At 37.7% G+C, this 13,390-nt stretch overlaps 1 protein-coding gene across 1 annotated transcript in view; it reads right to left on the reverse strand.

Annotated features, from left to right (window-relative positions):
• Positions 1 to 13,390, reverse strand: part of NIPAL2 (NIPA like domain containing 2) — a 135,629-nt gene that overhangs the window by 33,451 nt on the left and 88,788 nt on the right. Inside the window, exon 5 of the mRNA XM_074200498.1 lies at positions 4,953 to 5,074. Within this exon, the coding sequence (XP_074056599.1) occupies positions 4,953 to 5,074 (122 nt within the window). The remainder of the gene's footprint in view (positions 1 to 4,952; positions 5,075 to 13,390) is intronic.

Below are 13,390 nucleotides of genomic sequence, written 5' to 3' on the forward strand. Positions count from 1 at the left end.
CTGAGTTCAGATTCAGCCTCAGGCACTTACTAAAACTGTATAACCCTGGACAAGTTATTTAACCCTATTTGTCTCAGTTTCCTCATATCTAAAATGAATGGAGAAGGAAATGGCAAATCATTCCAGTATCATTGCTAAGAAAACCCCAAATGGGGTCATGAAGAGTTAAACTTTTATGAATGAAAATGACAAAAGAACAACAGTTTGTTATAATAGCTATAGTGCTAGATCCAGCTGGTAGCAGGAAGATCCAGATTCAAATTATTTACCATTGTGTAACCATGAACAAATCATGAATTCTCTGAGCTGCAGGCACTTTCTAAGACCAAAAAATATAAATGGTTGTGTAGATTTCTTTGGGAGAGGGAGCTGCCCTAATAACAAATGGGTCTTTGCATACTGGTATATGGTAGTAAATGCTACATTTAAGTTTTCTGGGTTACCTTTGAAAAAGTATTCTTACCTTAGGACCCAGGAACTTTTAAAAAATATGTATTTCAACATCATTGGTTTTATTCATTTTATTTTATAATATTCATTTTAATGATGATGATAGTATCTATATGGCACTTTAAAGTTTTCTAAGCACTTTGCAAGATTATATATATATATATATATATATATATATATATATATATATATATATATATATATATATATAATTTCATTTCATACTCAGGACAGCCCCGAGAGGAAATTTTTATAGCTCTGTTTTATAGATGAGAAAACTGAGGCTAAGAGATTTGCCCAGGAGCATACAACTAGTAATAGCAATAATCACCAACATTTAAGTAGCACCGACTATGAGTCAGGTACTGTGCTAAGCAATTTTATAAACATTATTTCATTTGGTCCTCACAGAAACCTTGGAAAGTAGAGGATACTATTATCCCTATTTTACAGATAGGAAACTGAGGGTAAGTGGCTTTCCCAGAGTCACATTTTTAGTGTCAGAGGTTGGATTTGAACTCAGATCTTTCTGACTCCATACCCTACCTAGCTGCCTTTTATTTTAATGGATTTAAAAACATTCTGAAGACAGATCCATAGACTTCTCCATACTGTCAAGATCATATATGATATAACAAAGATTAAAGAACCTCTATGCTTCAAAATCTTTAGGTCATTAAAAGTCTGGATGATCCCCAAATGAGATCAGCCACACTAAAAGACATATCCAAAATATCACTTTAAAATTTAAACTTAAAAGTAATCCCAGACTTCTAAGTCTTTTCTTCTACTTTATTGCTGGAAAGGGCTTGGAAGGTAACAAAGATGCTATATTGTATTTAACTCAGTACTCTCCATATAGTTCAAAGAACACAGATGATGCCTGTTTGCTTCAATGAACAATCTCAGTGACTGTAATTATGCTCTTTGCATTCAGACTGCATAGAAAAAAAAAGTGAGGCTTCTGCCATGACCAGGATTAAATATGAATTATTCACATGACTAATAGATTTATGTGAAGGCTGAATCTAAATTTCAGTCCAGGAACTTAATCTATAATTTATAGCTTTTGGAGATAGGAATTTTATTCTAGAACTGGCATTAAACCATAAAAACTGGTATCAAATGAAGATCACTGCGATAACTTGGTACACAGTGTCAGAAAGCCAGTGGGTTTAGTGGAGTGGGTGCTGGATCTGAGAAGGCACTCTTGGGGTCTAGTCCTGTTTTAGACACTACCTGGATGATTCCAGGAAAATCACTTGTCTCATAGGGTCTCTGTTTCTCATCTGTAAAATGGGAATTAATATAGCTCTGCCTTCACAGCTAGGAAGATTCAATGCAACCTTAAAACCCTTTATAAAATGCTGTAGAAATGTCAGTTATTATTGTTACTATCAATATCATACTTTTCTAAAGTGATCAATCATGTCTCAGTTCCAGTTCATTTCCTCTCACTTGTGTCTGAGATCTAATTATTTTTTGATAATATGGCAATTATGTCCTTCCATTCAATTAAGTCTTGTAGAATTGAATTGAATTCAATTCCATTTGCTCTCCTTATCTTCATAGGCACTTAAGAGCTTAAAGTTAGTCATGCCTTATTTGTGGAGATGGACCTTATAATAGAACTGACTCTGAAAAATGGGAAAAGTACAATTCTTTTCAGATGATAAATTTCTTCCCAGTCTGACTCTAATCTACCTTTCTAGCTTTCTATGCATTGCCCCTTTCATACATTTTTCTTTGTAGATAAATTGACCTATTTTCTATTTCCCCAAACTTGTCCTTCTGTTTTCTGCAAAAAGGTGCCCCCTTACCTGGAATGTCCTCTTTTCCTCCTTGCTTCTGCCTTAACTTCTTTCAGTACTCATCTCCTCAGTTACTCCCTCCCCTCCACCTCTTAGTTTCACTGAATTAGCTCAAATTCTACTTTCTGCCTTTCTCAGTACTACCTTTCAGCCTCCAGTGCCTTCCCTCTGAGATTACTTTCCATTTATACTGATTTCATTTTCTATGGTAGTTGTTGTTCAGTTGGGACCCTATTTGGGGCTTTCTTAGCAAAGATACTGGAGTGGTTTTCCATTTCCTTCTCTGGCTCATTTTATGAATGAGGAAACTGAGGCAAACAGGATCAAGTGATTTAGCACAGAGCTAGTAAGTGTCAGAACTTAAATTGGAACTCAGGTCCTCCTCACTCTAGTATGGCACTCTTTCAGCTGTACCACCTAGGTGCCCTTTCATGTTCCTTAGCAAATGATATTCACAAATGTTTATTATTGAATGAAGAAATATCGGCATTCTTCTAGAGAACTGAATAAGACACTCTGCTTTTTAAGCACACCAACTCAACTTGAAAAAAAACATACATATAAACTCTTCTTCATGCAAATAAGGTAATAGGAGTATGGTCCAGCATGACAGGAAATACAGTCTTGTTTTGGGATCCTGAGGTCTACACCTATAATTTTTGACTCTAACAAAAATTTTTTCTAGGGGCAGAACAAGATTAATGCATACCTAAAGAGCTTATTGTTAAGATATAATAGGATAATATAATTATCATCATCATCATCATCATCCTCCCCCTCCTCATTCTTTGGAGTCAACACACCTGCTTTTTTAAAAAAACTATATTTATTTAAGGCAATGGGGTTAAGTGACTTGCCCAAGGCCACACAGCTAGGTAATTATTAAGTGTCTGAGGCCGGATTTGAACTCAGGTACTCCTGACTCCAGGGCAGTGCTCTATCCACTGTGCCACTTAGCTGCCCCCCCCCCCCAATACCTGCTCTTAAATCATAGTTAACAGATGGGATTGTGATGTTGTGAAGACCCAAGTTCAAATACTACCTCAGATACTTACCAGGTATAGGGTCCTGAATAAACCATTTAATCTCCCTGGGCCTTAGTTTCCCCAGCTATAAAACAGAGGGAATGAATTCAAAGGCCTCAAAGCACCTTTTAAACCTATAGTGCAACTTTTTTTGAGGTGGTACAGTACATAACAATGCCAAGCCTGGAGTGAGGAAGATCATCTTCCTGAGGTCAAATTTGGCCTCAGACACTTACTGGCTGTGTAACCCTGGGCAAATCACTTAACCTAATTTGTCTCAGTTCCTCAGTCTGCAAAATGAACTAGAGAATGAAATGGCAATATCTTTGCCAAAAAAACTCCACAAATACATGGAAAAATCAGATATGACTTAAAAAATGCTTCAGCAACTATTTTGGGGGAGGATTTTGTTCAATTTAATTCAACATCTATATGGAAGGTAGTGGCTTAGTTTATTTTTAGATTTCAGATTACTGTTATTTTTTTCATTTGCCTTCATGGCTTCACATTTCCTTGTATTTTTTATATTTGAAATATCTTATGACATACTGATATTAAAGTCATGTTTATTAGTCACAATTTTTTTAGCTAACTCTCAATAGCAGAACACAAATTATTTCCATTTTTTCTTAGCATTTATTAAACTTCTATGAATATTTTCATACAGATAAATCTATTTCTCTAATAGTAATTTCTCAAGGATATATTCCTGGGAGTGAAGTTACTAGATCAAAGATTAGGAACAATTTTACAGGTCTTCCTGTATAATTCTGTCAGTTTCACTTACAATGTACATGTTCCTATTTCTTCTAAATCAACAAATTTGTAATTTAACCATTTTAAATATTTTTTATATATTCTCTAAAATGCCTCCTTGCTCTGCTCTGTTGTAGCCAATTTGATTGTATTGTATCCATCCTGGCAGATAAGGGAAGGAAATATTGCTTAAGAGTCAAGATTTTACTCCTGCAGTTTGGGCCAAAGCCCAATTTGTTTTTGGACCATATGATATGGTCTTGGGTAGATCTAAAGTTGGGAGAACGACCTCAATTCCGCTCCCTCTTGGAGGGGACCCAACAAGCTAAAAAGTCAGGATGGACCTGATGGAGGTGGGGAGCAAACATTTGCTAAATACCTACCATGTGTCAGCTGGGCATTATGGTGCTTTAGGAGGTGAAACCACTTTTGACATTTGTCAAATATGTTCATCTACATTTTGATGAGTGAATCAAAAAAAGCATTTATTGAGCATGAGCTATGTACAAAACTGATAAATAGAAGTATGCATAGAATAATTTTACATATTTATATCTACTTATAGCCATCTCTAGGGTAGGAGGGGTAGAGAAGGGGGAAAAAGAAATTTACATGATAATTTTATTTATTTTAAAGAGCAGTAAGTTGTACATAGCAGAGTTGCAGTTTCATGTGGTACCTTTTTAATTGTACTTTGTTATGGAAATAATTGTTTTATTCCATAAATCAAAAATAAAATAAATTTTAAAAAATGAATTCCCTGTGCTAAGCACTGGGGATAGAAACAAAAAACAAGAAGAACTGAAATAAGTGGTAACGGAGATGGATAGAATCACTAAGTTTTTAATGTTTATGTGCTATAGAGGTTATTATTATATCTAGTCTGAGATAGGAAACATAGATTTCTTACCACATAGGCCAGGAATTGCCAACTAACAAAGTAATACTGTATTTTTCTTGCTGTGGTATCCTGACTTATATTTGGAGCAAAGGCCACCAATAAATATGTTCCTGCAGATGCCAGTGTCACACCTTCATGTACAAAGAACAAAAAAGAAAAAAAAAGATGTTTTAAAATAAAATGAAAAATATGCATACTTAGATTCATGAATAAATACAAATACATTGTTCAATTAATTCTTCCAAAAAGAACATTTGAATAATAATAATTTTCAAAGGTTTCAAAAGAACAGCCTAAGTGTAAAGAACATTAGGTGTGAGCTCAAAATAACTGAACTTGAGGTCTGGGTCACCATGTACTAGCTAGGTTATTTTAAGTCATTTATTCAGTATCTCTCAGTCTTTGTCCATGTTTTTAAAATGAGGTATTGAAGATACTAGGTAGAATAGTAGATTGACCACTGGTCTTGGAATCAGGAAGGCTCAAGTTCAAATTCAAACCCTAGCCAAGTCATTTAACCTCTTTTTTACTGATTTTTTATTGGTTAAATGGACATAATAACGCAACCAGGATATTGTGAGGACCAAGTGAAGTAAGATATATAAAGCTCTTTTCAAATGTTAAAGATGTATGTGCATGTGCATATATGTGCCATACATATATACACAAATAAATATATACATTATACATATATTATTCTAATAGCAGTTAAAGATCTTTCTATCTCTCTTTATAACTGCAAAGTGCTATATAAATGTAAGCTTTTATTATTTTCACTCTAGCAACAGGTTAGTGAGGTACAGTAGGAGTACAGGATTTGAAGTCAAGAGTTCAGATCCTGGGTTCAAATCCTGGCTCTGCCACTCACCAGTTGGGTGACCTTGGGAAAGTCACTGAATGTTTGTAGACTTCTGTAAAACAGAGGGATTACCTCTAAGGACCTCTTCAGCTCTAAATCTCCTCAAAAGCTAGGCCTGGAAAGCACAGGCTTAGGCAGGCTCTACCAAACTAGAAAGGTGAGATGGGTTGGTGGTGGGGGGGGGGGGATGGAAATGGAGAACAGTGATTTACTAAATTCCAGCTAGGCACTGTGTTAAGTATTGTACAAACATTATCTCATTTGAGATATTATTATAAATATAATATCATCTGGCATGGGGATCAAATATTAAATCTACAATCCAAGAACTAGTCTAACTTTAGAGAAGTCCACTACCAATTTGGCCACAAAGGGATGAATTTTTAGGCTATAAAACTTTCAAAGACTACTTTCTTCATGAAGCCTTTCCTAATTCTCCTAAATTTTAATGCCTTCCTTTGAGATTACCCCTATAAATATTTTGTTTGTATATAGGTGTTTGTTTGTTGACCCATCACCATTAGATTATGAGTTTAAAGCAAAGCCTTTTTTTTTGCTTCCCCCCCCCCAGTTTTTGGGACTTAGCAGTCTATCTCTTTCTCTGATTTTTCTCTCTGTCTTTCTCTCCCCATCTGTCTGTCTGTTTCTCTCTCCATCTCTCTCTTTCCATCTCTCTGACTCTGAATTTCTCTCTGTCTGTCTGCCTCTCTCTCTCTCTCCAGCTCTTTCTGTCTCTTTTTCTCCATCCCTCTCTGTCTTTCACTCTCTCCATCTCTTTCTGTCTTTCATTCTCTCTTCATCCCTTTTTCTTTCCATCTTTCTCTCTCTTTCTCTGAATCTCTTTCTCTCTCTCCCTCTGTCTTTCGCTCTCCCTCCCTGTTTTTCATTCTCTCTCCATCTCTTTTTGTCTCTTTCATCTCTGTCTGTCTTCACCCCTCTTTGTCTTTTCTCTCTCTCCATCTCTCTCTATCCTTTCTCTCTCTTTCCATCTCTCTGTCTCTTTCTTTTCATCTCTCTCTCTGTCTCTCTCCCTATCTCTGTCTTTCCCTCTCTCATCCCTCTTTGTCTTTCACTATCTCTTTCTGTCTTTCTTTCCATCTCTCACTGCCTCTTTTTATCTCTCTCTTTATCTCTCTTTTTTCCTATTTCTCCCTCTGTATGTGTAAGTATGTGTTTTTGCCCCATATATCTCATTTGTATATAGTTTTGTGCCTGGTGCCTATCTTCCCTCCCCACCCCTACCCATCCCTTAGACTTTTAGCTCCTTGAGAGGAAGGACTGTCTTTTATTTTTCCTTAATGTTCCCCTAGCATTTAGCACAGGGCTCAGCACCCAGTACTGTGATCAACTGCTTGATATATAATACATACTCAGTAAAAGTTTGATGATTGATTGAGTGAATACTTTTGAACTTTATATTCAAGTTTCCACCTCTTCCCCAAGAAGAGGTTGTACTGGATGGCCTTTTAGCTTTATTGTCACCATGTTCTTCACAGTCCTGCCTCCCTGATGCTCAGGCTCAGGTATGATACAGGGAGCTCTTAAATGAATCCACTCCTCTAATTCAGACTCTTGGAGGAGCCAGAGAATCAGTCGAATTTCCCTAGGATCCTCCAGAGTATGGATACTTCCAGGTCACTGATGACAATCCAAGCCCTTGAGGGAGAGTGAAATGAGTCAGAATCTTAGAAAAGTCTCAGATTCTCTGGGCAGCCCCGGACTCAAACTGTCCCATCAATTCTCAACCAGGAATCATTTGCAGCTGGTCTCAATTTTCATCACTGACATTTGGCCCCAAACCAAAATGGCCCTTGGGCATAGCCACAAAGGCAGAAGATGTTCTTCACCTCCCCATTTTCCTCTTGGCCTTCAAGCCAAAGTTAGCTGATGGTTCTCATCTAAGCAATTATTTATCAAGACCTCAGTATAATTACGTTACCAGCCCCTGGAAAGTGTCAACGAACTGACAGTAATTGTGATTCCCCTGATGGAAACATGTGGGCTTAAATCAAATAAGATCTGTGAGAATCTCACCACAGTACTTTTGGTGAAATGGGAAGAAGGGGAAAAAATGATGTGCTGGTGGCTGATGTGAGAAAAGGGGGTGGGGAACTCTGATATTTTAGGGGGGGTTTTGTTTTGTTTTTTAAGGAAAAGAAATCACTTTAACCATCAATTCATTGAAAATCAAAGTAAGGCCTCCAAACTGCCACTGAACTAATAACAGCTGGATGTACTTTTTAGTCAACTTCTGTGGGGTCATTTTCGAGATTTGCAAGGAAAAGCTCAATAGCCACAAAGCAACACTAAACTATAAGTGAATCCAGCTTGCTTTGACAAGATAGGGGAACTCTCATTTTCTTTGTTGTGTCAAAAAAAAGAAACCTCTCTCTTTCATGAGGAAAAAAAACCCCATACTCTTCCCTTGTCCATTTTGCCCATTTAATTGTTCATGTAATCACACGTATGAATGTAATTTTTTTGGACAAGCTATTTTTCCATTTCAACTTCTGGGAAAAAGAGGTGCTTCAAGGCAGAAAGGAGTGTATACTTCCTTCAGGAAAAGGCTCTGGGTGGTAAGGAAAGTCTCATATAGAAGGACTTTAGTAAATGGTTGTTGAACTGAATTCAATTGACATATAATACTATTGGTTAGAATTAAAAAGGAAGAAAGTAAGCATTTATTACATACTAACTGTCTGCCAAGCTAAGAGCTTGGCAAATATCTTCTATGACCCTTAGAATAAACATGGGAGGCAGGTGCTTTATAAATTATCCCCTTTCCTTCCTTCTCTCCCTTCCTTGATTCCTTCTTTTCTTCCTTCTTTCTTCCTCTCCTCCTTCTCTCCCTCCCCTTCTTCATTTCTCATTTCCTACCTCTTTCCTTTCCTTCTTCTTGCCTTCCTCCCTCCCACCTTCCTTCCCTTTCTCCTTTCCTCTATCCTTTCCTCCTTCACTCCTTCCTTCCTAGCCTTCCTTCCTTCTTTCCTCTTTCTTTCTATTGACAAAACTGCATTAAATAGAAATTAAGTAATTGCCTGGGATCACCAAGTCACATTTGTACTCAGATCTTACTGACTCTAGGCTCATTCAGAATGCAACCTAAATGTAATACTTAACAAAGCCCATTCTTATAACTCTAGAGGCAACATAGTACGTGGAGTAAATACTGGGTTTGGAAGGAGTCTGAGGATTGGAGTTCAAATTCTACCACTATGTGACCTTACCTGGCCTAAATGTAAAAGGAAGGCACTGGACTAGATGACCTCTGAGATTCCTCCCTTTCCTAGTTGTATGATTCTAGGAATAAAGCTAAATATGTGACTTTTAATTAGAAATCATAAAAGATAAAAATATCATTCATTAACTTGATCGATTCCTCCAGGGAAGAACAATCTTTATAAAGACTTGTAACTGAAAGTACAAAAAAATCATTCTTTAATAACATATCAAATTTATATAGCACTTCAAGTGCTACAAGGTGGTTTCTGTTTAATAACCAGGTGAAATAGGTCAAGCAAGTTTTATTATTCCCATTTTACAAATGAGAAAACTGAGATTCTAAGCTGTGAAATTATTTGTTCAGGGTCACAGGGCTACTTAGTGTTTAAGTTAGGATCTGAATTTAGGCCTCTCAACTCCAGTACTTTGATAGATGAATGACTTAAGTGTCTTGTCCAAGGTCACACAAGTCAATAAGCATCAATGATAGAACTTGAATGCTGGTCCTCTTTACTCTACCCAGACCTAGAGTGGGCCTTACTAGCTGTGTGAATCCCGGGTAAGTTATTTTAACGTCTTTCTGCCTCAGTTTCCTCAACTGCAAAATGGGAATACTAGTAGCAGTTATCTCCTAGTTCTTTTCCACTATAGCACCTTCTACATAAAGTCTTTCTGGATTCCCCAGCTGCTAGTACACTTTTCCATACATCTACTTCTATTTGCTCATCTTGTCTCCTCTGATAGAATGTAATGTCCTTGAGGACAGAGGTTGGGTCACTTTTGTTTTCATATCTTCAGCACCCAGGTCAGTGGCTGGCACATAGTTGTGGGGCTGAAATGATGGCTTTGTCAACTGATCATTGCAAAGTGCCTATCAAAGTAACCAGAACTAAGAAGAAATCAGATGTTATTGGGAATGGCACAGAAGTTTCGTTGATAAAAGTTTAGCAAAAACTAAGAAAAATTTTCCTTTGATCTGTTGGAAAAATAGTTGTCAGTTGGGGAGAATATAGCCTAAAGAATCACTTGAGAGACAGTATTGTATAGAGTTTTCAAGAAGTGGAATTATGATTAGTAAGCTTTTTGTTGGGGTGGCTAGGTGGCATAGTGGATAGGACACCAGCCCTGGAGTCAGGAGTACCTGAGTTCAAATCCAACCTCAGACACTTAATAATTACCTAGCTATGTGGCCTTGGGCAAGTTACTTAACCCCATTTCCTTGCAAAAAAAGGAAGCTTTTTGTTATTCCATCATTTCAGACTCTGTGACTCCTTTTGGGCATTCTTGGCAGAGATATTAGAGTGTTTTGCCATTTCTTTCTCCAGTTCATTTTACAGATGAAGAAACTGAAATAAAATAGGGTTAAATGACTAGCCTAGGGTCTCAAAGCTATTAAGAGTCTGTCAGATTTGAACTCAAGAAGATGAGTCTTCTTGAGTCCAAGCCCTGTGTTCTATCCATTGTACCACTATCTGCCAAGCATAATCAGGAAGACCTGAGTTCAAATCTTGCCTAGTTATGGGTCAACAACTTAATGTATTTGGGAATTTTGCCATATGTAAAATAGGCATGTTATTACCTGCAATACCTACCTCACAGGTTGAGAAGAGGCTCAAATGTATGTAAAGTATTTCACAAATTTAAAGTGGGGCATAGTGGAAAACACTATGGTGATTGAGAGCTAGCCTTGTGGTAAAAAATAATCCAGATTCAGATCTCCAGGTTGTAGAACCAAGATAAATCCCTTAACCTCTCAGTGTCTTAAAACTGAGTGGGTTCCAATAAACAGTGGCAAAGGAAACCTTTCCCCTACATTGAGGAAAACATAGGTCCCGCAAAAAAAAAAGTGGTTATTAATAAGAATTTATAGCTATAGCTATCACTCTAGAAGCTAGAATATTGTATCTCTAAAAATTACCTTCTGTTTTATTTGATTTTACGAGAGAAGATAAAAGATTGTGAAAAATATCTTCTTGTGAAATCATCAAGAATATATTGGGTCGAGGGCGGCTAGGTGGTATAGTGGATAGAGCATTGGCCCTGGAGTCAGGAGTACCTGGGTTCAAATCTGGTCTCAGACACTTAATAATTACCTAGCTGTGTGGCCATGGGCAAGCCACTTAAACCCATCTGCCTTGCAAAAACCTAAAAAAAAAAAGAATATATTGGATCAACTATATGGTACAGTAGAAAAAGTACCAGACCTGGAGTCAGAAAGAGTTGAATTCAAATACTGCTTTAGGTGCTTACTGGTTTTGCGATCCTGGGTAACCACTGTCTGCCTCAGTTTTGTCTACTGTAAAATGGGAATAATAACACCATTTACCTCACAGGATTGTTATGAGGATCCAATAAGTTTGTAGTTGCTCTCTAGATGTTTAGTCCCTTTCTCCCCATTAAACCAATTTTTGCCTGTTCATTTTTTGTATGATGGGGTTCCCTGCTTTGCAAAGAGGAACATTATAACACTGCCCCACTGCTACCCTGACTTTTGTACTAAGGAGAGTACATTTACATGTACATGAGAAGAACCGTGGCAGCTATCTCTGAAGGTTCCTGGGCTCCTTGGGCTACCCTGAGGTTAGCCTCTGTTGTGTCTCCAGCATGAGGTTAGCCTCCGTTATGTCTCTAGCACGAGGTTAGCCTCTGTTATGTCTCTAGCACTCATCACAGTGCCTAACACCCAGGAGACATTTAATAAATGTTTGCTGCTTGATGTCAACCTTCACATCCTTATAGAAATGATCGTCTGTATACTGTCTATACTGTCTCAAAGTCTGGATAAGGGAGATACACTGTGACCTCTGCTTCTTCTTTAGCAACCAGACCTAGTACTATAGTGTCAAATGAATATCCACTTGTCATGGCAACTGAGTTGTATAGGGTTGTGTAGTGCTTCAAGTGCTAGAATTAGAAGAACCTGCATTCAAATCCTGCTTCTGATTATGCTGTGGCATAGCAGCATGAGAATTGGCCTCTACATTCACTTGTTTTGATTAAAGCTCAAATTTCCCTGCAGCTTGTTCTTTCCCAGTCTAGTCAATCCTATACACTACAGTCAAAATGATTTTCCTTAAGCACAGATATGATCATGTCACCCCTTCCACTCAACCCTCAATACCCTCTAGTGGTTCTGTATTCCATTCAAAAGGAAACCCAAACTCTCAGGTTTAGACTTGTTTTTTAGGGTTTTTTTGCAAGTCAATGTGGCTAAGTGACTTGCCCAAGGTCACACAGCTAGGTAATTATTAAGTGTCTGAGAATATATTTGAACACAGTTCCTCCTGACTCTAGAGCCAGTGCTTGAGTCACTGCACCACCTAGCTGCCCCTCAGGTTTAGTCTTTAAAGCTCTTCATAACTTGTCCCCAATCTATCTTTCTAGTCTCATTGTATACGAGTCCTTCTCTCATATAAAAGACTCCAACTCTCAGCTTTTGCCCTGCTTTCAAGTCTGGAATATGCTCCCTTCTCACCTTGGCCTCGGAAAATCCCTTCTTTCCTTCAGAAGGCAGCATAAACACACTTTCTATATGAAGCCTTCACCTACTTCCAAGGAGTAGTATTCTCCCTCTTAAACTGCTTTGCATTTAACTACTGAGGAGTCTTTAGATTTATTCTGTATACATTTATATAGACTTACTTCCCCATTAGAATATAAGATTTTTGTGAGCAGGGATCATCTACCACAGTGCCTGGTAGATGAAGCAATCCCTACCCCCTGTCATCTTCAGAAGTTGAACTATCCTGTCTCTGAAAGTTAATGTCTAATGCTATTGGGTGTTATTAGGGGAAAGAAAAAGTCCTGACATCTCCAGTAGTGGAACAATTAGGACCTGAAGGCAACCTTCAGAGTTATGATATTGATGTCAAGAGAACAAGCACAGAAACCTGTCATTTCACTGCAGAAATAAATTACTAGATGAGAGGATACCCTCTACCAATCCAGGTCAGCACCTACTCTGCAACTTAGAGACTTCAAAAGGTTGCCTAACTTTTTTGGAGAGGTTAAAAAACCTGACCAGGTCAGACAGCCACACAAGGGCCAAAGATAGAGCTTGAATCCACTTCTTCCTGGCTCTAAGGCCAATGCTGGCATATAGCCTCTTTTGCTTCACATATTGTAGACACTGAATAAATACTTGTTGATTGGCTGATTTTTTTTTTCCAGAGGCAGATATTGCCAAGGTAACTCAACATATTAGCATGGGGACCATGAACTGACCAGTCACTTTGAGCCTCTTGGATCTTTGATTTCCTGATCTGTAAAATGAGGATAAGCATACCTGCAGTGTTTACCTTACAGAGTCATTGTGAGCATGCAATGAGATGAAATGTGGAAAAACACTCTGCAAACATTAACATTT

Source organism: Macrotis lagotis, chromosome X (genome assembly GCF_037893015.1).
Source record: "Macrotis lagotis isolate mMagLag1 chromosome X, bilby.v1.9.chrom.fasta, whole genome shotgun sequence".
NCBI lineage: Eukaryota > Metazoa > Chordata > Mammalia > Peramelemorphia > Peramelidae > Macrotis > Macrotis lagotis.